The sequence below is a fragment of the Crocodylus siamensis genome, chromosome 5 (assembly GCF_052110815.1).
Source record: "Crocodylus siamensis isolate JL-2025a chromosome 5, ASM5211081v1, whole genome shotgun sequence".
Lineage (NCBI taxonomy): Eukaryota > Metazoa > Chordata > Crocodylia > Crocodylidae > Crocodylus > Crocodylus siamensis.
The window spans coordinates 67,574,195-67,599,899 of NC_143399.1; the positions used below are offsets into that span (position 1 = coordinate 67,574,195).

Sequence of the window (25,705 nt, forward strand, 5' to 3'; positions counted from 1 at the left end):
ACATGTTAAAAAAGTGTATTTTATAAACATAAAAGTTAAAACATTGATTTTCCATTTATAATAAAGATACTGTTGGTACTCCCTGACAGAATCCTAAAATACCTCAAGATGTTAAAAACTCCAGTTAGAGACTTTTAAGGCTAAATCATTGGACTGAGACAGATCTTTCTTTTACTTCATGCTCTGCAACTCTCCTCTTGAGTAAACTCTGGGAAGCTGTGTAATGTCTCTATATTTAAGTTTACTAATACCATCCAGACTTGTTGAAGAGTTCTATTAACTAATGGGAGATATGCTTTGAGAGTCTTAAGGAGAAGGGGTGACTTCTAATTGTTATAATTGTATTTAATATGTTAAAAATGAGCATCTCCTAGTCTAGATGACTGTTATTAAGTGTGATAAAACCAAACAAATATATCAAAGTCATTAATCTTGCTTTGTTCTTATAAATATAAGAAAATGTACAACCTATGTATTGCATATCTCCTGTTAGATATATATTGAAGGACAAAAGGAAGCAGATGATTTAATGTTTTAAAACTATTGTACCAATAGGGTAGACTTCATGATGAGAGGAAATAACTATAGTTTTTTTAATGTTAAACAGTTGCAATTAAAAAAAAATGTGGATTAGGGATTTTCTTATACTTGTACCTAAAGAGCCTTACGTAAGATGATGCCTTTGTAGGCCCTTAAAACCCATCCCATCTAGTCACAAATAACATCCAGTGTGACAACAGGCCAGATTGGAATGAGTTTTGTGGCCTTCTGCAAACAATACCACCGTATAGCAGCACAGTTTCTAGGCCTAATTGGGGGGCAGGAGGAGGGCTGTTGTGGAGAAAAAGAGACAGATAGATGTGTGTGGATACAATGGGATGGTGTTAAATTGAAAGAATGCAGACCAGCAGGTCAGGACTGGAGGGGTAAAGGGTGGACTGGAGGGGCACGGGCAGGCATTGCCCAGCCAGGGTGGGGACTTGGGACAGAGGCGCAGCTCATGGAGTGGGGGCACCTCTTGCCTCTGCTTGCACCCCGGGAGGGTGGGGGGCATGTTCCTCCAGGATCAGTGTGGAGCAGGGTGGGCTGCAGCTGTGTAGATGGAACCAGCCCTTATGCTTTTCTTGCTGAAGGCTGGGCTAGGAGCAGGCTCCGGCAGCACTGGGAGGAGGCTACAGCCACCCCAAATTTCACTGCAGCTCCACCCCAAGCCCTGCACTGCTGCCCACAGCAGCTTTAGCTTTTCCTGGGGCATGGGTGGAGGCAGTGCATTCAGCCGGGGCTGCGGTGGGCAGTGGTGCGGGCTGGGAGTGGAGTTGGGGCAAAATTTGAGGTCGCTGCAGCCTCCCCCCAGTGTTGCCAGAGCCTGTTCTGAGCCCAGCCCCCAGTGAGAAAAGCCCCACACAGTGCTGGCTCTAGCTCCACTCTGCACAGATCCATGCCCCACCCCCGTTCTCACCCTCCGGGGGTGCAAAAAGCAGCAGGAGCTGCCCCCACCCCATGAGCCGTGCCTCTGTCCTGTGTGCCCCCCCTGCCCTGGCTGGGTAGTTTCTACCCCTGGCCCCCATGCTCCTACTTTCCAACTTACCAGCTGGAGGCACCTCTCCACACTGCTAGCTCTGCTCTGTGCTGCACTGCATTTACTGGTCAAATTATCGGCCCTATAGGGCCGATATCTGATACAATTTCCTTCATATTGGTACCGATCCAATAAGGGACCGATGTATCAGTGCACCTCTAGTTTTCAGGGCTATGCTTTAAGCTAGCTACAGCTTTCTGTGGATTAGGACAACTCTCAGGCTGTTATGCTACAGGGCACAGGAACCAGATTATTGTACTGCCATGCATGATCCTGTTTTTATAGAAAACACAAATTTTGAGCCACATTCAAAATTCTGTAAGGGTACAAATTCACACAAGCAGTTCCTGCTTCCCACTGCATACAAGTGCATACAGTCACACAAGGATTGTGCACCATATGGTAGCTGTGCACATATATCTTGTATATAGAATAGTATTACAATCTCTGTGTAAAGAAATCAAGCCTCCTGACAGAGATCTGCAGTGTATTGCACAGCATTGATGCAGTTGGCTTGATTTAAGGGTGCTATGGCTGCTTTAAGAATTTTCTTGCGCTAGTGACTCCAATTTAAAGCTCGCTGTGGACTCAGTCCTGCTTACCTTGAAATTGGTGGTGGTGGTCGTGGTGATGGTGGTGGTAGCAGTAATAGTAGTCTGAGCAATGTGCCCTCAGGGAATTATCAATGCCTGTTGCCTCACTCTCCACATACATCCTCAATTCTTAAAGAAAGAGCTACATATGGTGAAACTCTTTATTTCCTTTGGAAATAAAACTTCACACTCTTCAAAATAAGAGTGCCAGTTCAAGAATCTTTTGGTGTAAAAGAGAAGTTCATTTTCTACTTAGAATATGTATAATATTCAGAGTTCACTGTGATGCAGCATCTCATTAACAGAACACCCTGCTGAATTGTCTCCTATGGACAGTTATGTTTTTAATGAGGATGCTGTGTATGTTTGTTGTTGCTCACAAGCTTGTTGATGCATATGAAGCTGAAAATGATAAGTGCACATAAGACAGCCTGGTGGCTCTGTGGGTTATCGCCGTAGTGCTTTCCTGTCCTGCAGCTGCTTGGCAGTGCTTCCCAAAGTTGACCTAAAGTCGGCATAACTACAGGTTTCCCTCAATTTATGCGGATGCTTTATACGTGAATTCGCTCTTATGCTCTGAAAATATTTAGATCTACAATTTGTTATATGCAAGGTCAATTTGCTTTTATGCAATCAGCATAGATGCCCCCCCCAAGCAGGTAAGTCTGTGGGGGGAGGGGAAAGGGTCATGGCCCCACTCACCCCAGCCCCGGCTGCAGTGGCCCTGGGAGTGGTCAGTGCCAGCTGCCTGCATCCACTGGGCTGCACTGTGCTCTGCCTGTCCCCCCTGCTCCTGGGCTGTGCTGTGCCGTAGTGCAGGCAGCTGGTGTTGGCTGCTCCTGGGGCTGCACTAGCATGGACTGGGGTGAATGTAGGCAAGCGGAGCCCCAGGTGGTGTGGGGTGCAGCAGCCCTGGGAGCAGCCGACCCCAGCTGTCTGCACCAGGGCATGGCGCAGCCCAGGAGCAGAGGTGAGTGGGGAGAGGTGGAGCATTGTGCAGCCTAGTGGCTGCAGACACCTGGCACTGGCCGCTCCTGGGAACGCTGCAACCAGGGCTGGGGTGAGTGCTGCTTTGTTCCCTTTGCTTTGCTGCTTTGTGCAACCCCAGGAGTGGCACCCGTCCCCCTGCCCCTTTCCTACTCCCAGTCCGACTTCCTCCCTTCCTCACTGCCATGGGAGCCCATCCCTATTTATTACATTGTAAAGTGGGTTCGCTTTATGTGAACGTGTGTAAAGCATAAATCGAGGGAAACCTGTAGTCAATGGAAGATTCCCACTAAAAAGGGAGGATGGATGTCATCTCCTTTATATCTTGGCAATTACCAGTTGGCAGATGGTGTTAGTCCACTAAAAAAAAAAAAAAAATCCTTCATATTGCTGAAATTTAAGCAGGGACCAGACTGAGAATAAAATGACCCTCCTTGGTTAAAGTGAAGGTGGCTTATAAGTACCTTTGCAAACCCTTTGCTTTGAGGGCTCAGAGTTGTGGCTTGTGGGTCTTGGAGCCTCTCCCCAATGTCACTGTTTGCATCACTCCACCCTATAGCAGATAAACAATTAGCTTTATCCACCAATAAATGAGTTTTAAGATGCAATTGTGCTTTTAGCTTTTGCATATCAGGAAAACGTGTCATATTTGTCTGAAAAATGAAAGATCTGCTAGGGTCAAAATAATCCTAATGGATGGCTGTAAGTGTACTGGAAATATATATTTAAACCATATCTTCAGGTCAGCCAGTGGGCACCTGTGCAAATGTTAACGTATTGTCCTAAAATACTGTCTAGAGATTTTGATTTTCCAAGAGGGCACAGATAATTGATCATTAGAGAAAATGACTAGCTTAGAAAGATACTTATTTCTCATTTCTAATTATAAAAGCAAGAAATAGTTCTAGATACAATGCTTTAATTAATCATGCAGACTTTCTGTTTTACACTGGGAAGTCTATCACCACTTTTTCTTTAATATATTTTGCCAGTGTCATCTCAGTTATTATCAATCTTCAAGAAGCATCAATTGCCAACAAAAGGTTCATAATCAACTGATCTCTTTCTCTTTTCCTTTATCTGTCGAGACTCTTAACTTGTAGCATTATTTCATCTTCTCCTTCTCATCTCATGATCATAGGTGAAGATTTTATTTTCAACTGAATCTTTCTCTTTATAAGAAAAGGTAATGATAATAGGTCTGATTTGGCTTCTGCTAAAGTCTCTCTCAATGATTCTGCCACTGACTTCAGTTCATTGTGAGCAAACAGTGGTTGATAATAACAAATGCATATTGTGAAATCGCACTGATAAAAACAAATGAAAGACATCTATTAATATATTGTTCAACACCACTTTGACCTGAGTATAGGTCCTCCATAAATACCTATGCACTGGATCCTGCAAATCTTTACCCATGAGTAGTCTTTATTAAAGAAAGGATAGTCTTACAGCAAAGACCCTCAGATGTTACTTAGATCAACCTTTTGTTCCCAGCTCCATCACTAACTTCCTAAATGATTTCCTTATCACAACACAGAACTTGATCCAGAAAAATGTATTCATATGCTTAACCTTACAGGGGCAATTGAGGATGCAATTTCAATTATGACATAAAGGTACTACAGTGGAATAAGGGTGGTAGCAAAGGGTACTTATACATGTGCTTGGTGGTGGGGGTGGATGGGTATTTTAAGTACAGCAGTTCCCAGAGAGCTGCTCTAATTAATGCACCACAGCATCACATGTATTAAGCCCCCGCACATTTAAAAATGGCTGTGAGATGCTTTAAAGCTCATTTGATGAGTGTTAAAGCACCCCAGTGGCCATTTTTAAACCTAATGTGACACTGCAATGATGCTAGAGTGTTCTAATTAGAATGCATTGGAGCACGTGTATAAGCACTGAAAGGTACTCCTAGTAGTAAAGATACTACTACAATGGCTAAGCACAGGCATTCAATTCCACTGTTAAGAACTTTCCAGGAAATTCTTATAGCTGGAAAGACAGGTCAGGGCCGAAGGCATACAGACATTCCAGCCTCCTAGCTGGTGAGTTACGCAGACACCTCAAAGAAGAGCTCTTAAGCCAGAGGGCACTAGAATGCTGAGTCTAAAGGAGCCTGATGACTAGTACCCTGTTCTCTTGCCTGCCAGGGGAGGGAGCAGGCTGTCAATGAGCCTGCCAAGAACAGCTCCTAGCTCTAGAGGGGTGGCAGGAATGAGGAAGGGTTACAGTGAGGGAATTCCCACCACTATTTGAACAATTCTGGGGAGATCCAAGACTCTCCACAAGTGTGAGGTAGGATGGAGGATGCCAGGTCTCGCCAGGTCTGTTCAAGGGGTGGAAAGCACTGACGTGACACCTTAAACCAACCTAAAACAGCATGTGCTAGGAGAGTGCCAGGTTCCCAAACTATATAGTTTGACTATTCCAGTATTGGTTTTTGTAGATAACCTATAGTCACCCAAGATAAAGGAACTGTGGAGTACTTAAGGAATACATGTGTTCAATAAATTCAATTCCAGGGCAGAAGTCAATGCACTTTAACACATTTATGTCTACTGTAGCTACAGGAATGTAAAGGACCATCTAAGGTGGAGCCCTGTGTTTCTGCCACAAAAGTTTTGGGTGAGCTAGTCCAGACATAATGTTTTGGAAGTCATAGAAATACATTTTATATCAATAAACCATAGTAAGTAGTGAGCATAAATTTAGGGATTCAGCATAAGTTTAGGGATTCACGATCCTCCCAAGAGGCAATCAGCACTTTCCCAGTTCAGACTCTTAACTCCAGGAGTCTAATCAGCACTGTGGCTGAGTACACAGATTCAAATAATCTGAGAGAATTCTCCTGGTAGTAAAACTTGCACAGAACCACATGTACAAATATTTGAATGGTTCTGCAGTTTCCCTTAGTCTGCCTAGAGACAAATGGCAGAACTGCAGAGGGTAGCCCTGATTGGTTGACCCAGACTGCCCATGGTGAGCCTGTGTTTCCCTGCAGCACAATGTGAAGATTGTGACGGGGGTGTGTTCCCAGGTTTTCTCCTGGAGTGGTCATTTTTACTGCGAGAGAAAAAGCCTGAACACTTGTGGCTTTTCCTAAGACAGTTGCAACTCTCCCAGGAGAAACTGTGTGTCCATATGAGGTCTACATTAACCTTGGCTTTCATACATTTGTTATCATGAATGAACATTATCTCTTTAGTGAAACTAGATTCAAAAGAAATATTTGGTCATGTGTATAACTGCAGTGTGCACCCTGAATACCGAGGACTTAAAAATCAATGAGGCCTGGAGTCAGCTTTGTCATCGATAACATCATACAAAGACAGGAAGTATCAAGTATCTTTGATTAGCTCAGGTCAATACTCTTTTTTTAAAATCTCTAACTGAACATGATGATGATTATTTTATTTAAACCTAAATAGTTCCTTTCAGACCCACATTATCAAAACCATGCAGGGTTTTTCTTCGGGTTATGGATCTTTTTTTTCCTGCTCTCATGAAATGGCTGTGAGCAAGCGAATTACACAAAGGTCAAGGCTACTGAGCCGGTTTAAAAGGAAAGCATGACAGCTTTTAAAAATAAGAGCAGCCTTGCTCATCACTGTTCAAATGAGCAATTAATAATTCATAACAATTAACTGAGTTATAAGTTTCCCCTTCAATACGTTTCCAAACATGAATAGATTAAATGGTAATTGCTATCAAGCTTTATGTTCTATTTCATGTTCCTAATAAAAGTTTATCTTTTGGAGCTTACTTTGTATCTCCTTTTGATCTATTCCTAACTGACTGCAATATAGTATATTAAAATATTTATTATTAAGCTATCAAATATTAACCATTTTTAAATCATACTGATTTAAAGAAAACAAATAGGGCCACTTGTTTAACTTTTTATGACTCTCCTAATATTTAGATGTGCAGCAATTTCCCATAATACTCTGCCAAAAATACAGTTGAACCAAGAAATTGTATATACCCTCTTTAAAGTACGCTGCTTTGAAATGCACTCCTATTATATTCATTGCCATCATTTATTTTGGCTCTACATGCTGAATACCTTTTATGTAGTTAACAGGTTGATAACTTCCCTTCTGTCTGATATGAATCTTACAGAGTTTACAGCTTTTGGTTTTTTTTTTTTCTTTTTCAGTGCAATGGGGAAGGTTTTGGATTCCATGTGTCCCTGTATTTTGTCCATTTTTTTCCTCCCCTTCCTCAAAAGGTTTCCATTTGTTTCGGCATAATGCCAGTACCTTAACTGCTCATAACATTGGCAACCGTATGATGGAAAGACAAAAATGCTGATACCCCAATAAGATTGTAAAAAGCTTGAAAGCTGATGACTCTGTAAGTACAGTCAACAGGAAAAATAATATCATACTGCTAGGGAACGCTTCTATTTAAGGGCCAGACTGGTGCTGCAGTTTTGTAAATCTTGCTCATGAATAATTTGTTTTGATTTAGAGGGGCTGCAGAAAAAACTACATCAGGTGATAACACAATCCCTTTAAAATAGAGATTGCTGCTCATGACAAACCTTTTGCTTAGTAGCAATAATACTAACTCTGTTTTTTCGCCAGTCATTTTATGAGCTATTATCCTTTTAGGGCTTTTTCCCAAATGCCTGTAGATGTTAGCAGCTGTTGTGTACTGTGCTTACAACAGACATCTTAATAGGCAATCATGTGTCCTCCATTATACGGACCTTCCCTCCAGAGGTCTCTATAACAGGTGTAATAGGCATAGAAACATTTTCCCCCAGTTCCAATCAAAGTCAGCTCTCAGTTGGTCAGAAAAGGTTACTAGTATACATGCCCTCGGCTGTAGAACATTTCATTTCTTAGATCCAGCCAACACATTTTTACCAGGATCAAGCTTAAGACCTGAACTTCAATCTTCAACACAACAGTTAGTTGTGGTACAAATATACATCCATTGATAAAACTGTATTTATGTTTTAATCTCCTACTCCATATTTTCATCGTCGGCTCCTTTTCGGCTTTTCCTTTAATTGCACCTTTTGTATCTTCCTTCAACAACTGGTTGTATGTTTACCTTCCTGCTATCCAGCATTTGAAGTCCTTCCACCTTCTTCATGCCAAGAACCTGCCTGGCCTCTTTCAAACCAAATTCATTTTTGTCATGAAACCTTCAGCCTTGGACCTCAGTAGTGTCGCTTCTATACCTTCCTTCAAGTATATGGTTATTCTGTTGATTGCTTTACCAAAACTAATGTATGGGACTGCACAGAGCTCATCTTTTCTGTGTTTTTAAAGATTCAGAAGGATAACTACGGGAAAATATTCAAAATAACAAGGCACATTTTCTGGCGTGCCTCTATGAAAAGCAATGGAAAAACAATGATTTATACCACCTGAGAAGTTGAACTGATAACTCTCTGGGGTCTATAATTTTGTCATTTGTTCCTAGGTTACACATCCTTATGTGTTTCAATAATACTGCAAATACCTTTACAAGCTGCATTTTTGTCTGAGCCATGTTACTTTGATTCTTGACTGATTAAAGATGAGTTGCTCTGAATTTATTCTGGGGCAGAATCTGGCTCTGTATGTTCAAAGCCCTTAATTCATGTTACCAAATGAACCCTCTTAAGAATTCTGTGCAACAGGTATTTAGATAAATAATCTCTATGGTAGAGAGATGGAGGCTTTGATTTAGAGAATGTATAAGTAATTTGCCCATAGCCACAGGATTATACAGTGGCAGAGGTGGATTAGGATTAAGAGCTTCCTGATTCTAACTGCTGTGCTTCCTTTGAGTACACTTTGTCAAGCACAGGCTTCATGAGTGCATATATTTTTCAGTCAACTGACACCTTCAGACATGGATATAAGTTCAGCATCCCCTCAGAAAGGATTTCTAGGGCACATCTGGACAAACAAAGATGTTTGTTTCCCTGAGGACAAGTCCCTGTAGCATGCTTTGTGTTGTTGCTACTTGTCCCTAGGGAATGCTTGTGCCACATGTGCCCTGGTGTGCAGCTGGTTACCCCAGGTGGGGTAGGGAAGGCTGGGGCAAGCAACTGTGTTGGGCCCAGCAGCCCTACCTGAGGTCCTGGGGGCCTCCCAGGGTTGCAGCTGTGGCAGGAAGCCTGGGCAACAGATGGAGTGTGGCTCCAGTTGGCTAGGCTCTGGTTTTGGGTAGCGTGCATTACTGCTGTGTACCCTGTGTTTTGGCATAGGTTTTTTTGACCCTGGGATCTCTCAGGATAAAAAAAAAAATCCTGCCACGCTGCAAGGGAGCACCGCAGGGAACGCCTGCATGTGTGGTGTATGGTGCTACAGATGGTTCTGCGGCACCACATACCGTACATCCCCACCCATCTGGATGAAGCACTAGAGGACAGCTACATTTATTTAGTTAAATTATTTAGAGATAATGAAAGGTGCAATATATATTTTAAGAATGACATTTTTGGAAGTTACTAATAGCAAAAGATTTCATGCTGATGTGCAGATACTGACTTCCAACAAACACATGCTTATGTAATTCACAGGCTCACAGTCTCATGTTTTATTTTCTTTGGAAATTCAACCTGCATGATGATTTTGATAAAATAGTTTAACTTCTAACCTTTGTAATGGAAGACAAAATAAAGAAAATAAAAGAAGCTTATATTTAAATAATCATTTAATAAATAGAAGGCATCATATATGGTAGAGTATGAATTATCTAGCTGACTATGGAGTTAGACAAGCTCAATCCACAAAATAGATGCAAGCAATGAGCACAGTTTGAAAATCAGGCATAAGAATATAATTGTAATCCTCTGCCTTCCCATTTTTCCATTTTTAATAAATTTATTAAAAATGGAAAAACGAGAAAAAAATAAAAGGAAATATTTATAGTTAATATAAGGGGTCTAGTTCACAACTCACTCAGTTTTGAAACAAAATAGTACTAGCTCACTGCTTCACATTTGTGCATTTAAACCAAAAGACGCTAATGACAATTAAAGTGACAATTCACAACAGATCTTACACTGAACAAAATTAGGGCTTCAACCTGCAGTCAGTTCTGCAGAGGGGGCTACTGCACACAGACAAATTGCCTGTGGGGCAATTCGCAGCACCCCAGCTCTGCTAGTTGCTATGTTTGTACGCCTGCAAAGAATTGCCAAAATAGATCTGATTGCATGAATAGGGATTTAAATTTTTGCCCTTCCTCTCAAAACAACTGAAACCAGACTGATTTCCTTAACTCTATTAATCTTGTGGTTGTTTCTGACTTCTCAAACTTTTTTATGAGCTCACAAAGACTAATCAAAATTCAAGCTGTGTTGCTAAGTTGTGGTTGTGATTGCTGAGAAAATACTTTTCAAAATATTTTAGTGTTACTTCATTGGATGAATGTGCAAACATTTCCAGCACAGATTCCTGCATTTGAAAAATTCAAAACAGGTTTCTGCAAATACTCCTGCATGTGTCCAATAATTTCAAGTGATCGAATTTTTCATAGAAATGGGACACAAAAGAGAACATAGGAGAAGCAAGAAAACTTAAAGATACAAATTAAAGTTTGTGAACAATGCTTTCATTATTTACTCGGCTCAAATTTTTAAATTCTGGAGGTGCTCCTAAGTGCATATTTGTCCATATTCCTTTGCAAGCTCCTCTTACAACAAAGCATTAAGAACTTACTTTGGACTTGTCCTAACATGCAAAGATGTGGTTAGTTTGACTGTTTATTTTGTAAAAATATACTATCGTATTTGAAAAGAAAAGAACATCTACTGAGTTGTCACTTTCTTATATTTTCCAAACTATAAAATACTGTAGCTTCACAAACAGCAATTATTTTTATTTCACTACCTTCATTTTTTTGGTGATGGTGGGAAAGAGGGGTAGTGTGAGTAAGAAAGAGAGAGAAGAGAGAGAGAGAGAGAGAGAGAGAGAGAGAGAGGTGTGCATGTGTAGACAGGGATATGTAGAGGGATGTGATGTGCTAAGCAATGAAAATATTTCCTGTATGCACTGTGCCTGAGGTAGGAATAATTCCTATGGGAGAGCTTGAGGTGAGTGCAATCAGTAGTCAGATCTGCTGCATCCTTTTAACCCAGTGTAGTGAACCTTCTCCAGCTCTGCTGAATGCTATGAGTATTCAGTGAAATCCTTCAGTTTTTTGAGAAACTTACTGTTGGTATTTGTGCTCTCATAGCAAAAGATCCAGTATTATATCTAGTTCCTGTATGCACAGATTTGTAAAAGATGAGCTCTTTAGCGCAAATCCTTAAAGGTGAAATCAGTAGGACTTATATGCCTAAATAAATGCATTGAGAATCTGGGCTTCTGTGCTGCCCTCTGGTATAGTCTGGACCTTAATTTTAAAAAGGAAATGTTGTAGGACCTTAAAAAACACTCAATCATTTGTGAATATTTTAAATAACTGGATTATTGTCATTTGGAATTTAGCCATTCTTCATGTATATATTTACTAATAAAATTCATATGGATGTTTTAACTGTTTATGTTATGAACAAACACAACTTTAGATATATATTTGCATAGTCAAATTTCTAGCTCCATTAGGTCTATTGCTGTATACTAGAAAAGCACCCCTTGAATGGTTTTGCATAATAGTTTCAATATGGCATTATTTATTTATTTATATATTTATAAAAATATAGTATAATATTCTGTACCATAAAGGTTCAAAGGAAACTGTTACTGGGAGCTGGATCAGCACCATGTTACAAAGCTTAGGCAAATAATCCTTAGGGAATCTTGGTAATGTGGCATTTTGTTTTTTATGTAATTTCACATAAATTAGAAAATCATAAAAAAAATTTCCAAAAAAAATTAAGTGAAAAAATGGATCCATTTAATTAACCCATTAAATAGCAACTAGATCATGAATCTTGTTCTCCAGATGGAAACATCAAATACAAAAAGTACATTTATATCAGTGTGTACATAGTTTACTATATTAAATATATGGTTATCTAATGTCCATTCTACAGCCAAAAACATTTAAATCTGATCTGAAGAGAAAATTTGTGGAGATGTTGTATGTATTTCTTTTATGTTCACTAAACATGTTTTGTTTTTATTTTTTGAATAAATGTTTTTAATCTGAAGGTACTGCTACTATTTCTTAAATATTTTTTAAAGGATTTTGATCAACAAATGGTGGTCCAACCATATTCTACATACAAAAACCCTGTGTGAAAAGAACATTATTGAGGCTGCAAAATTGAAAATGTAGGAAATACCATAAGGAAGACGTAACCTGAATTCAGCCACCTGGCATGTATATTTGATTATATAACCAATGAATCATATAAAACGAGGGACAGAAGGAACCTTGAGAGATCATTTAGTCCAATCCATTGCTCAAAGAAGGATCATTTCTATTGAAATCATGCCAGGCAAATATTTGTCTGTCCTGCACTTAAACAGTTCCAGTGGCAGAGAGAACTGCAAATTTACTTACTCTACTCAAATCCAATCTCCAAATCTTTAATGAAGATATTGGACAATACTGGACCCAGAACATACTACAGGGGAAGTCCACTAGAATCTTTCTCCTGGTTTGACTTTTAGCTGTGTTTGACTCCTCTTTGAGCAGGGCTATGTAGCCTTAGAGCAGCTTACCTACCTTACAGTAGTTTCATCTAGAGTGTATTTTCTTATTTTACTGTCTTAAATTGTGGTTACCTGTTTTTTCCCATCTATAGACCCCCACTCCTTCATTTTTTTCCTCCTCATTGTTAAATATGTGACCCACTGCTACATTTACTGCACGCTATTCAAAATCTGCTCTGACTACAGAATTATAAATTTCCTCTTGAATTTTCCTGTGGCACCTTGCACAACAGTACTGGAGTGCTTCTTGAATATTATTTTCATAGAATCAGTGTAAGGTCAGCTCAAGTTTACAGATAAGCAACCCAGGCATAGAGATTATGGTTAAAAGTATCCACATATTTTGCACGCCAAATCGGAGATAGCTAGAACCTGATTATACACTGCATTAAGTATAATATATCACATTATATGTTCAAAATCCTAACTCGATTGACTTTTGATGCAGCTGTGACTGCCCAGCACTTCTGCAAATCAGGTCTCAGAGTTTCAGGTCAGGCACTCACAAACACTATTAGTGACAGTGAACAGAACGCAGGTTTAAGTTACTTGTCCAACATCAGGAAGGCACTCTTGCAGAAGCCAAGGGAAAACTTATTTTTCTAGGATTATCATTCAGCCACCGTAATTGACAGACCCTAATCTACTAGCAATCCTGTTTCATTCCTTACACATTGTCCAATTCTGCAACCAGTAAAGCAGGATCATACAGATGATTGCCTCTACTTGAGTATGCAATCCTGATCCATCCCCGGAAAAGGTTCATTCTGTGCGTGTAATAAAAGGGTTTTTGACACCAGATCCCTCAGAATCACATCCCAAGTTTGTCTGCTAGATCTTGGGTATAATAATATTCCTTTCTATTTAGCATCCCTGATGGCTGCGAGTTCATACATATCATCTGATAAAGTAGGCTGCAGCCTACAAAAGCTCATGCCTCTCTGAATAAGTTGTTCTATGAGGTGCCATCCTACTCTACGTTCTTCCTAACTTCAGACAAACACAGCTGACAACCATTCTTAGATCTGAAGTGCTGGGCTACCACTGTTTCTTCATGCTTTGAAGTCTTTTTTTACCCCTTATGTTTGTCACACACGAGTCAAAATGACTGAAATATTAAAATATAAATCAGAGGACACACTTTTCTCTCATGTAATCTGTGATGTCAGGCCCAAATACATTTGTATATCACTATATGCATTTTAATCCTAGCCACAGAGTACAAAATTGTTATACATTAAACTAAAAGAAGTTAAAAGACCAGATAGGAAGATAAAAAATTACATAACAGGAGAGCCTAATGGGAGCCTTCCATTCTCAAACATGATTGCAATGTGAAATCCTAGCTCCCAGAAGTTCATGGGAGTTTTGCTGTTGACTTCAATGGAGCCACAATTTTACCCCAAAGCATTTTAATGTAGTCATATGAATTGGCTTGTATTTATTTCGCTTTAGGCTCTGAAAATGTGGGAACTGAGCAGATACTGCAAAAATATTGGAAAACTGTTGTTTGGAATAAAATCTATTAATTTAATTTGACACACTTCCTAATTCCTTTTATTTTCCAAAAAGATGAGAAATTAATTCTGGTTTGTAAAAGTATCTTTATGAAAGATAAAACATTGCAAATATTTGCAAAATTAGTCTTTCTATGATTGTCTGACATTTCTCTGTACATTTCACAGTCATCCTAACATGAAGCTGAAACAATATTATTGGTGGAATCCCAATTTTGCTGAAGTCCATGGCAAAACTGCCATTTACTTCAGTTGGTCTAGTCTTTCACTGTGTGAGATTAAGGTGATCAAATGCATGAAACAATGTATGAATAAACAATATTCAAAGCAACAAATAAAGTGAACAATTTGTGACCATCTGATATAATGAAGCATGTTGCATAAACCAGGTATCAAATAATAATCATGTTTAAAATAAATACTCCTTGTGGATAATTGACAAATGGAGAAAGAGGCCTGATTCACTGAATAAAAAGTTTGCCACGAATGCATCTTGCAGATGTGGTGGCTCTGGCAAACCTATGTTACTTTACAAATTCTAATTCAGCAACTATCATTGCTCTATCTGAACTTCTTGATGGTTTTTAAAGTTTTTTTTTCTCTTGAAATGTTTATTGTCTTTCATGAGTTTCTAAAACTTGCAACCAGAAGCAGTTGTTTCTTGTAGAAATGCTCTTCAATGTATGAGTGATTGCTCTTACATGTATGAGTGATTCCCTAAAGAGAAGGGAGTGAAGGTGAAAGAAACAACAACAAAAAAAGTTCAAGTTTGCAGAAATAAAGGAGCTATCAGGAACTGATAAGAGTCATTAGGAACTCCCAAAGGATATAAGGAATAGAATTTTAAGGATCTGCTATAAAATCTTTCTTGCCCAGCCTGTTCTGAGGGCAGTATTTGCACTTGAATGTCTATGAGGGCTGTGCTACCCAGAAAAGCTTAATGTACAGCTAAGCACTGAAGAACACCTGGTATTAAAGTTAATATTAACCTTGATACTAATATTTGTCCCTTGCTAAATTAACTCAAACATCTCTAGATTTGTCACCTCTTGCTTTCATTTCGACTAAAGACTACCTTAGGCAAGGAGTCAGTATTTATTAACTCAGACTTTTTGGTTACTCAAAAGGGCAGGAGATCAGTGCAAGAAATATGTTAACATGGATAAAAGCCACCTTTTGTCTTTTGTAAAGAATTTACAAATTTGGAGCATTTCCACTGGTGGTTTCATTCACACAAGTTAATTTATAGCTGGTAAGATGCACAGTTCTGCATATTTCAGTACAATTTCCTTTAGGCGTTAGCAGACAGAGAGGGGAGAGGGCACTAAAAGCATATTGAAATAAATGTACTGCACAGTAAATTTACTGTCCTCATTTGGGAGTCTCCATAAAGCTTCAGGCAGCATGGCATTATTAAAGCTCGTAGAAGTTTTGCTTTTTCTGTTCTAGGTAGCTGCACATGCTAGCATACAGAAGCAGAGGCAGCAAAGTTGCAGGAGAAGGGCAGTTCTCAGAGTTACTTACGTTGACAGCCCAAGCTGTGCCAGATATATCCCGGCAGACACTTATCACACTTAGGCCCTGATGTCCCCTTCTTACACTCACAAAATCCTGTGTCATTACAGCGATCATGGACTGAACCAAAAGGGTTACAATAACAGTCTGCAGAAACAAGACAACACACATATGCCAGATTCAGGTCTACATAGCTATAAGTCAACTAATAGCGATAAAGGGAGCATTTCCAGTGTTAAGATTAAAGGAAGACTTTCTATTGGTGGCATTTGGAAGACAGAATATAATTACAACAGGTCTACCCATTTGTTTCCTTATGTAATCTCAAGGAGACAGTATAATGGTGTGAAGGAAAAAAAAAGAAGCAAAAGATATAGAGGAAGAAAATACTGTGTTCTTTAAGTGACCATAATGGAGATCACATTCTGGAAAGGATGTTTTAGACAGTTTAATGAACAATAGAAAGTTTTGTATAGTAAGGATAAATCAATATGCCATCAGGGTAAAATCTATTTTAAATTATTAAAATATGCTTATCTGTATTACTTAATACTTTAAATATTGCTGAATATTTTTAATATTATATAAATGCACTTATTTCCAAGATAGTCTTCCTTTATGTTTAAGAGTATATAGTAATTTCAAAAGGTATTTGTCATTGCACTGATGGGAGTGTACTTAACACAGCTTTCACATAATCCAGAATAATAATCTTGAGGTGGGGAACAAGATCACATGAAACTTGCTTTCAACTGACTTTAGGCTTTGTCATTTTCATTCTACTTTGCTCACCTTGTCCCCAGGCTGGTGGATAAAAGATAAAGCAATGGTAATGCATGCCCAACATCTAAAGGTCTATTCTCATGGGTGTGCACCTGGTCAAGGATTAGAATAAACCACGGACTGGGTATATCCCATCTGCTCTTATAATTATTACTACATAGAAATAGTTTCCCATTCTTGAACTTCAAATCTTTTTTTTTTTTTTACATAGCCACAAAATCAGTGCTCGACTTTGGGCCAGCATCACAGAAGAATGCCCTCCAAAGATAGGAGATCAGTGCTGGCAGAGCTCATTTTTTGGCATTTCTGTTGTTCAACATCTTTTTTTTAAATTTAAGAATCAGATTCTAATCTCATTTACACTGTCGTAGACCCAGAGTAACTTTACTAGTGTCATCAAATATCATTGCTGCTGATAAAAACAGGATATATGAATCTAAGCACCTTGTTGGGTGCATGGTTTTATTTTTTTAATTAATCAAGCTGCTCTGTTGACTACCTTTGGCAGTTGTTCTCTAGAATTATATTAAAATCCAATGACATTACAAATGACAAAACAGGAAAAATAATCCAATGGAAAATTGGGAGGGCAGGAAGACGGGAAAGAGGGGGGAAATGTTACTAGTAACAAATTGGTCATCTGTTGCCAACATGCTTATTAACTATAAATTACAGATGACATTTCAAACATTTGGCATGCTGGAAGAGACCAGCTCCCTTTGGCCAACACAGTTCCACAATAATAACCAAGTCAATTAGCTAACATTAATTAATGAAGTTGGATACTGGCATGCCAAAAAATATTGTGGAACACTGAGTAAAATATGCCTCAGTGGGATCAGTATAAAGAGCTGGCAATTCTGATGGTACTCAGACATTCAAAACCCGTATATAAATAGGCATAAAGTTGAAGTATTAACTCTATGCAGAAACTGTGCAGAAAGTTAAATTTATTTAAATAACATTTACTGAACACCTTGTAAATAAAAAACTGAATGTCACCTGGGAGAACACAACAGAGTTACACTGATGTAAATGTACTACAAGTGTGAAAAGACCCAGGCCTGTTATGTATAATAGGTCAAATCTTTTTTCACTTTTAAGCATGCAAGTGGTTTGCATGTAGCTAGGAAAAGTGCACTTTTTGGCACTTTCAAAAACCTGGGATCATTCACATAGGCTTGTATCTGAAGATACTGCATGTGCCCTACTTCACAACAAAGCACTCTATCAGGCTGTAGGCTTGGCCTTACCTCTCCTCTTTATCCATTTGCCCATGACCTTTTCTATACCTTGCATTGAATATACAGTGGATAACACGGATAAATAGAAGCTGCGTAATTTATGCCTTGCTGTGGATAGAGGCCAGGGACCTAGGGCTCTCTCTCTTCCAGGTCAGTGTCTATCTCAGAATCATGTCCTTCCTCCCCCAGGAACTTCCACTCCTCATCCTCTTGGCCCCATGTTTTGTCCCTTCCTGGCTGCCAGCTTTAAGGAGAGGGCTGAAGACCTGGGCACTTCCTAATCTGTTCCTAGGTTGTTAGAGCACTTTTGCTGAGAACTGGTAGATGTGGGCTCAACCCTCCCCCACTCCCCAGCTTTTTGGGTGGAATTGAGGTAATGTTGTTGCCACAATGATCCAGACGATATCAGAATTAGAATTAAGACCAAGCATACATGCCCAAAAGTTGTACTTATGCAGATACATAAGAGCCAATCAGGGGCATAAATGTGAAACGGGATTTAGTCCTATCTGTAAATAACATACTATCCCACAAGATGACAGCTGAATCAAATGGTCAAGGCAAGAACTGCCATTGACTTCAATCACATGCACCAATAAGGAATACTGGGATTGTATTTTGCTGTAAATAGTGGCAAATAAATACTAGAATAAAATAGCTTTTATGCTGAGCTTCTATGTGAAAGTTTTAAGTCAAGTTACTGGGAACTACCCACTACACTTCAAAAAATATTAAAAGTTAGGCTTTTATTACCCCAACCTGCAAACACTAAGGCAAACACTAAGGCATATGTCTAACTGCATGCATTTGAATCAACTATGTGTGCATTTAACTACATATTTTTGTATAGGTCCCTTGATACCCATATATATTAAGCATATGTCTGAGGGCATTTATAGACATGCTTCGGGATGCTTTAATTAGCACAGCTTCAAAGGCCATGCAAATTAAAAGGACCCAAAGTATCCCTGCACTGAAAAATGGCAGCAGGAAACTTTGGACTAAAGCTCATTGACCAAACTTTGCTTTAAAGTGCCCCATCGCCACATTTCAGCATGGGGATGCTGATGCATGTGACGTTGGAGTCTGCAGGAGCATGGTAAATACCATACTCCAGCAGACTCGATTAATTGAGTTTGCTCCAACATGCTGAAATTACTGCAAATCAGAGCAGCCTCCTTGCATGTGTACAGGAGCCCTGGATGTCTGCAGGATTGGCATCTTTTTAAGGAGACAATAAATTGCCATTCAGTATCTGTTTCATAAGGCAAGGAAATAAAGTAATTACTCTGGGTCTACTTGGTGATATCCATGGTATTATGAACTCTAAGTGGAAGCAGATGTATCTATGTGGCCCACAGCTTCTTGTTCAAACTTTTCATCCCATGATATTAAGCACATGCCCTCGTATTACTTTCATGTAATCTGTCATACTGGAGAATAATTACATGACATTTAAAGACATGGTACTTGACATTAATATGGAAGTGCTATCAAATTAATCAGTAATTCCAAAAAAAAATTTCACTATATATGTAGAAAAAAGCAGCTAATGTCCTGTGCAAAACAAAAACAATAACAGGATTTTGTAAGTAATATATTCAAGTGCAACTCTTTAAGATTTTACTAATATTCCTTCTTCAAAATGAAAAATTCAAAGAAATATTTTTCACTCCCCCTAAAACTACTGTTTTGGAATTTGGCCATGATTAATTAAAAAAATACATTGAACTGACCACGCATGCAATTTTGTGGCCGAATGATAAATACTAATAAAGTTAGGTTTGAAAGGATTTTTTTTGCATGACTTTACAAATATTACAAAATAGTTTATTACACTTATTTCTTTCCAACCTATGGGTCCTAAGAACATGAAGAACATTATTAGATGGAAGCCCACCTCATAACTTGCTCTTATTTGAATTCACTGGTAAAAAACCCCCTCCATTATTTGATTCTCTGTCATTTCTCGAAATAACATATTGTATATTTCCTTCATTCAGTTTAACCTTGACTAATATTCATGGTTTATCTTTAATTTTTAACCATATACTTACCCAGATATATTTTTATTTTGATTTGATTAGTATCAGTATATCATAAACAGTAAAATGTCTGACTTCATAAAATAAACTTATCCAAGTATTTTTAATTTTCCTAAATACTTTATCTGAAAATGGGGAAAACAAATTAACTGGAAAAATAACATTTTCATAGAAAAATACCAATGCAAATTATTTATTAGCTTATTATAATTATTTCCTTTTCATGTGATCAAAACTCAAAACAAAGAGTGAATGTTGTTATACTCTGGGGAAATCAAATGAGCATTTCCAATAGAGCAAGACACTCTGCAATTGACTCTGAGAGGTGCTGAAATCAAGAGGAGTTGATACTGTTCAGCACCTTGCAGGTTTAAAAACTCAAGAGCCCCAGTTCAGGAATGCATTTAAGGATACACTTAAGCCCATCCCTTTTGAAGAAAGTACTTAATCATGGCTTGAAGTCCCACTTAAGCACTAGAATTATCTTCTGAATTGGAGCATCAGTACTATGTAGGCTTTTGCATGCAGTATGATAACTACAAGCTGAAGGAACTGTTATAGTGCAACAGTAATATTTTTGAATTAACATGAGTGAAATCATTTGACAAGCAGTAATTTTGCATTTGTATGGCTTGATCCTGCAGTCATCTCACAATGTACAATTCTTGTGGGAGTCCATGAGAATTCTGCTTGCATTAGGGTGGCAAGGTCAGGAAATGCATTGTGTATATTTATTTTTTGAAGAACCTTCCTAGTTAAATTAAAGATTTCCAATTTTATTACTGCTGAGTCTGTGGAACATTGAGATCTGCACAGTTGTTCATTTTGCTAACTCATTCTAAAGGTATCAATTGTAAATTATTTTTAAAAGTAATTATTTTTCACTCCTGCTTTACTAAATTTCTTCTCTGCCTCTCGTGAGAACTGGTTTTTTCCTAGCATTTCATCGTTTGTGAGGTGGCAAACTAGTAACTGTGCCTATAAAACAAAATCTAAAAAAAATTATTAAATAACTATCCATACCTGTTAGCCTTATTTAGACAATTTAAATTATGATCTTGATGCAATGATGACAATATGCCTTTTCCGTATCAAGCATTTGGCTATGGGGTGTCATGGGGTGGTGAATACTTCTGTTCAAAAGTACAGTATTTGGCATACATGTTAATTTTATTTAGTAAAACAATATGAATTCATGATTTGCTACTTGTCATATTGAAGTTTATATTAGCTCAGCTTAATTACTTTCAAAGGGAATCGCACATTTTTATTTCAGATGATGGGAAGCAAAGTTAAAGAGGACACATGAAATATACAGTGTGTGCATGTGTCTTGATTTTTTGTTTAAGAATTTATTTGACAGGTTGCAGACTGGAACAAATGATAGCAATCTAAATAGGTTCTGGCTGTATCTTTCCAATGGATTAAAAGATATTTTCACATAAAATGTGACTTCACTCTGAAAATTTGCCAATAGTCTATTTTTGAATTGTACAAATATATTACTGTTCAATCCCATATTAACTCTTTGGTTGCTCTCTGATAAATACCGAAAATGTCCCATGGTAAATGAAGAGAGAGGAAATTCAGAACTGATCATACTGAATATTATAGTATAAAAAATTTCACTTAAGACATTACAACTCTGTTCATTATTGGGATACACTTATTGGGCAATCTATTATGTAATGACCAAGCTGTGAAGTTGTATTTTTAATATACTACATTAGATTTTCACCTACCTATCTCACTATATGAAGTTTGTGATAATACAAAGAGGCTGTACTTTACTTTAATGGAACATCTTCCATTTTTTCCCAAAATATCATTCTTAATAATAATATTCTATTGTGGAATTATCTTTATTTTAGGAGCTTGGAAGTTTACAGTGATCGTATGATGGTAAGTATTTTCTGAAATGCTGTTTTATTTAAGGAGTCCTGCTTCAAAACTGCTGTCATGATATGACCCAGGAAAATTAAACTTTTAAAGTTTGGTAAACTGATAAAGCTTTCAGTGTCTTTTTCTTGGATATAATTAGTTTGAGAAATTCTACTGTCAGAAGTACTCAAATGCAGTCTAATTCCATAGAGGGAATTGATTCTGTATATACATCTTCGTATGTGAGAGTAAAATTTGGTAGTGTTAGAGTGATGTTGTAGCCATGATGGCGCAGGAACAATGTTAGAACAAGAGAGAGTGAAATTTGTCATGGTTATATTTATTTTTGAAACTGGAGAACTGGAAGTGTGTTAGAAAACGGATGCTAATCTTGCTGTCATATTCACATTTCACATTGAGACTTCAGTGAGGTTCTACATAAAAGGTCCAATTACAAGGTTGGAGCCTATGGCTGAAGTTTCAATCTTTCAATCCTTACATGTGTACAGATCCCATATTGTCCCTTACGTGTGGAAAGACTGCACAATCAGTTTATCATTAGGCTTCTGATTTTCGTTATATTACAGAAATTCAAAATATATGCTTAAAACTGGTGCAAATGAATTAAAAGACTACACAGGAGATGCTCTCATCCATTGAAAACGCTCATTCTGGCTCAGCTGGAAAATGAACAGCAGTGGTGCAAATTGCTAGCCTATATCCTAGTGGCTCCCAGAAGCTGAAAAGGCGCAGAACAGAAGCCAGAATTATAAAGTAACTGACCTATGCATACATTTTCATCGTCCAGCTCTGCAGAAGCATTTCTGAAGTAGCCCAGCCTGCATAACTCACAGTGCTGCCCTCTAGTGTTGTGTTTACAGCTCACGCAAATGACTATATTTAGCAGCTTGATGTAACTGCACCGGTTGGAGTGGCCGAAGCATTCACAGTCTTGCAAGGAAGAACAGAAATGTATACAAAATGTATACAGTAGCAGAGTAATAGCACATTACATGCTTTGTAAAAATGAAGTATGAGTAGAAAATGAATGAATGGCAGCACAGACATGTTAATTAATGTTAACACATGGACAACAACAGATGTTTCATCTGACATGAAAATGACATCTGTTTCAGGCAGGTTAGAATGATCAGACTTTTATGACATGACTTTGAAGATCTGATTGTAGTTGGCAGATCTGATGGAACTGAAGCATTTGCAGTTGTAAACCTTTCAAGGTATGGTAGGCTCAGTTTCCATTGATACAAATGCATATCCTTTGAGATGGAAGTAATTAAGACACATGTGCAAAACTTTCTCATAGTAAAAAAAAAAAAAAGGAGAATAAAAAAAAAATTATAAAACATTAAATACAAGGGACACAATTGTCAAAGATATGTGCCCAAAGTCTTGCACTGAAATAAAAAACCCTGCTTCTTATGTTATTCCCAATTAAATCAATTGCAGTTGACAATGCTGGGCATCACTGAACTTGAGGCTTTTTCATTTAGGTGCCAAATGCTCCCAAGTTTGAAAATTTTGGCCAGCATACCTCAAATTAATTATTTGATACAAAGGAAAGGAACATGGATGAGCTCTATTTAAACATCATTTAAATGATAATTTCAAGACATACTTATGTCATCTTTATACCAATGACAAAGCTTTCAGGACCAGGAAACAATCCTGTAAATTCTGATATTCGTATAGAATAGGAAGGCTTTCTACTTTATTCATCTAAAGTTTTGTGTATTATACCAATTCTGATTTTAGAGGAAAAATTAGATATAACAATCACTTAAATATTTTATTTACGAAACCAAGTTATGGCTTGGGAACAAAAAGATGAGGAATAAGGGAGGTAAGGGAGGTTCATGGTATTGTACAAGACTCTTGGGGATATCTCCCTTGGAACAAAATTCCAGTCATCTGTGTTCATGAAAGGAAGTAATACGCTGTTGTTTTCTAGTAATACATCAGGAAGTAAACACAAGTGAGGGAAAAGCCTTTTTAAGGTAAAGAATATAATGGCACAAGAACAAATAGGTAAATGTAGGCTGGAAATTAGAATGATGGTTCTAATTAGAACTATAGGATATGGGGCCTGCAATTGCAGGGCACTCCATGACCCAAGCCTACATTCTTAAATTAATCTATTATTACCTAAGGCCATGTAAACACTATAGGAAAAGGGAGAGAAAGAGAGACAAAGGCCCCAATCCTGCAAATCCTAGGAAATCAGAATACTGCTAAGACTGCATGGATCTCCTCTAAAAATAACAGGGCTTCAGGGGAACACAGCAATTTGCAGAGTCAGAGCTTATGAATATGTATCCTGTTGTATTATATGAGTAGCAATACTCAACATACACATTTTGCCTATATGTAGTGTCTATTTCGACTGCAAGCTCTGTGGCACAGGGACCATCTTTTATTTAGTTAAACAGTGCTTAAGTGAAAAAGAGGTCTCAACTGTGAGATATGGTTTTTGCTGATAGCAGAAAATAAATGTTAAATAATATTTACATATACCCATGCCTGTCCTCTATAGTGTTATAACTAAATATACAGCTGAAGCAATCTTTTCCAATTCATTTCAGCATGGTAATAAAGAGGCTTGTATCTTCCAGCAAGAATGTAGGCTGATGTGTGTATGCTGCTTAACACAATGACAATACGGTGTTATAGTGGTAGACTCAAAGCACTACTATTAATAATGTTCCCAGTGGTGGAACCTTACTTGTAATTTTAAATTAAAAAAACTCAGTTCTACTCTGTAATTATATAGAAAAATGCCAAACTGTAAAAAGAGCAATAACTAATTGGAATGTGTCTGCAAGAGGTACATTATTTTTATTGATGTCACTAACTCAGTTTTAATTGATGTTGACTCCTCAGGAAGTAACCATATCTTGGCAGATCTTAGCATGTATATGCTATACTTGCAATACCAATAAATGGCTAAAAATATCATGCATATATTTATCCTGGTTCATCTGGTCAATGAGTTCAAACAGCATGCTAAACTGCCAAATTGGTAATTCCCATCATTAGAATTAGAAACACATGTGAGATATGGGTACCTGGGCCTAAATGCGGAAATTATCAGCAAGTCAATGGAAAGACTGACAAACAAAGGGGATACTGAAAATTGTCAACTCAAGAAGTTGGGGGGGGGGTTTCATAACCCAAGGATGAATGTTGTCTAGGTTTATGATGTCTGATCACCCTGTCCTTGACTTTTTTCATGACTTTTTAGCATCAGAGACCCAAGTTCAGAGGTGATTCATCAGGGGCAAAGGTAGTTCAATCAGCTGGGCAGATGGAGCCAGAAGGACAGGGAGTGAGGAGCAGAAAGGAGATAGGAAACAGAGCAACTAGCAACAAGGATAGATAACTAGAATAGGAAGTGCTGGAGACAGAGGCAAATGGAGGTACTCATATTCTAGGGAGATAGTGCAGCCACTCCTCTGTAATACCTTTAAATAGCTAAGCTACTTTGTGTGGTGTGGACCTATTAGAAGCAAGGATATAATAGCCAATCAGACCAGACATGTGAGGATGAGTCATCATATTTGCATGTGAGAGTGAGTCTTTACATGAGCCTTTGTACCTCTGTCTCTCTGGTCTGACAGAGGCTGTACCGTCTGCTACAGCTGCCCAATTGGTTTCTGAGATGAGGCACCAAATTTAGTGGACTCCCAATCAACAGTTTTGGCCATCTATGGTGGCTGCATCGTATCAAATGATCAGGATATCAATACAAGGGCTTTCTTCATAAGGAGGTGATAATATAGCTGATGATATTACTTCTAAGATAGCAGGGAGGAATCAAGAAAATGATTGTGATATGACCTTCCAAAAGTATTACTGAGAAAATGTTAAAATTATAGTTACAACATGTCGTGGTAGAGCTGAAAGATAAAGCCTTTCAAAGCAGG

At 38.1% G+C, this 25,705-nt stretch overlaps 1 protein-coding gene across 8 annotated transcripts in view; it reads right to left on the reverse strand.

The window, feature by feature from the left end:
- NTNG1 (netrin G1) overlaps positions 1-25,705 on the reverse strand; it is a 304,356-nt gene that overhangs the window by 24,156 nt on the left and 254,495 nt on the right. For 4 of the 8 annotated variants that reach the window (XM_090048807.1, XM_090048806.1, XM_090048805.1 and 1 more), the window contains one exon: positions 15,821-15,958. The exons of the other annotated variants lie outside the window; for them this stretch is intronic. In XM_090048807.1, coding sequence (XP_089904933.1) covers positions 15,821-15,958 — 138 coding nt within the window. The remainder of the gene's footprint in view (positions 1-15,820; positions 15,959-25,705) is intronic. 8 annotated transcript variants of the gene reach the window in all.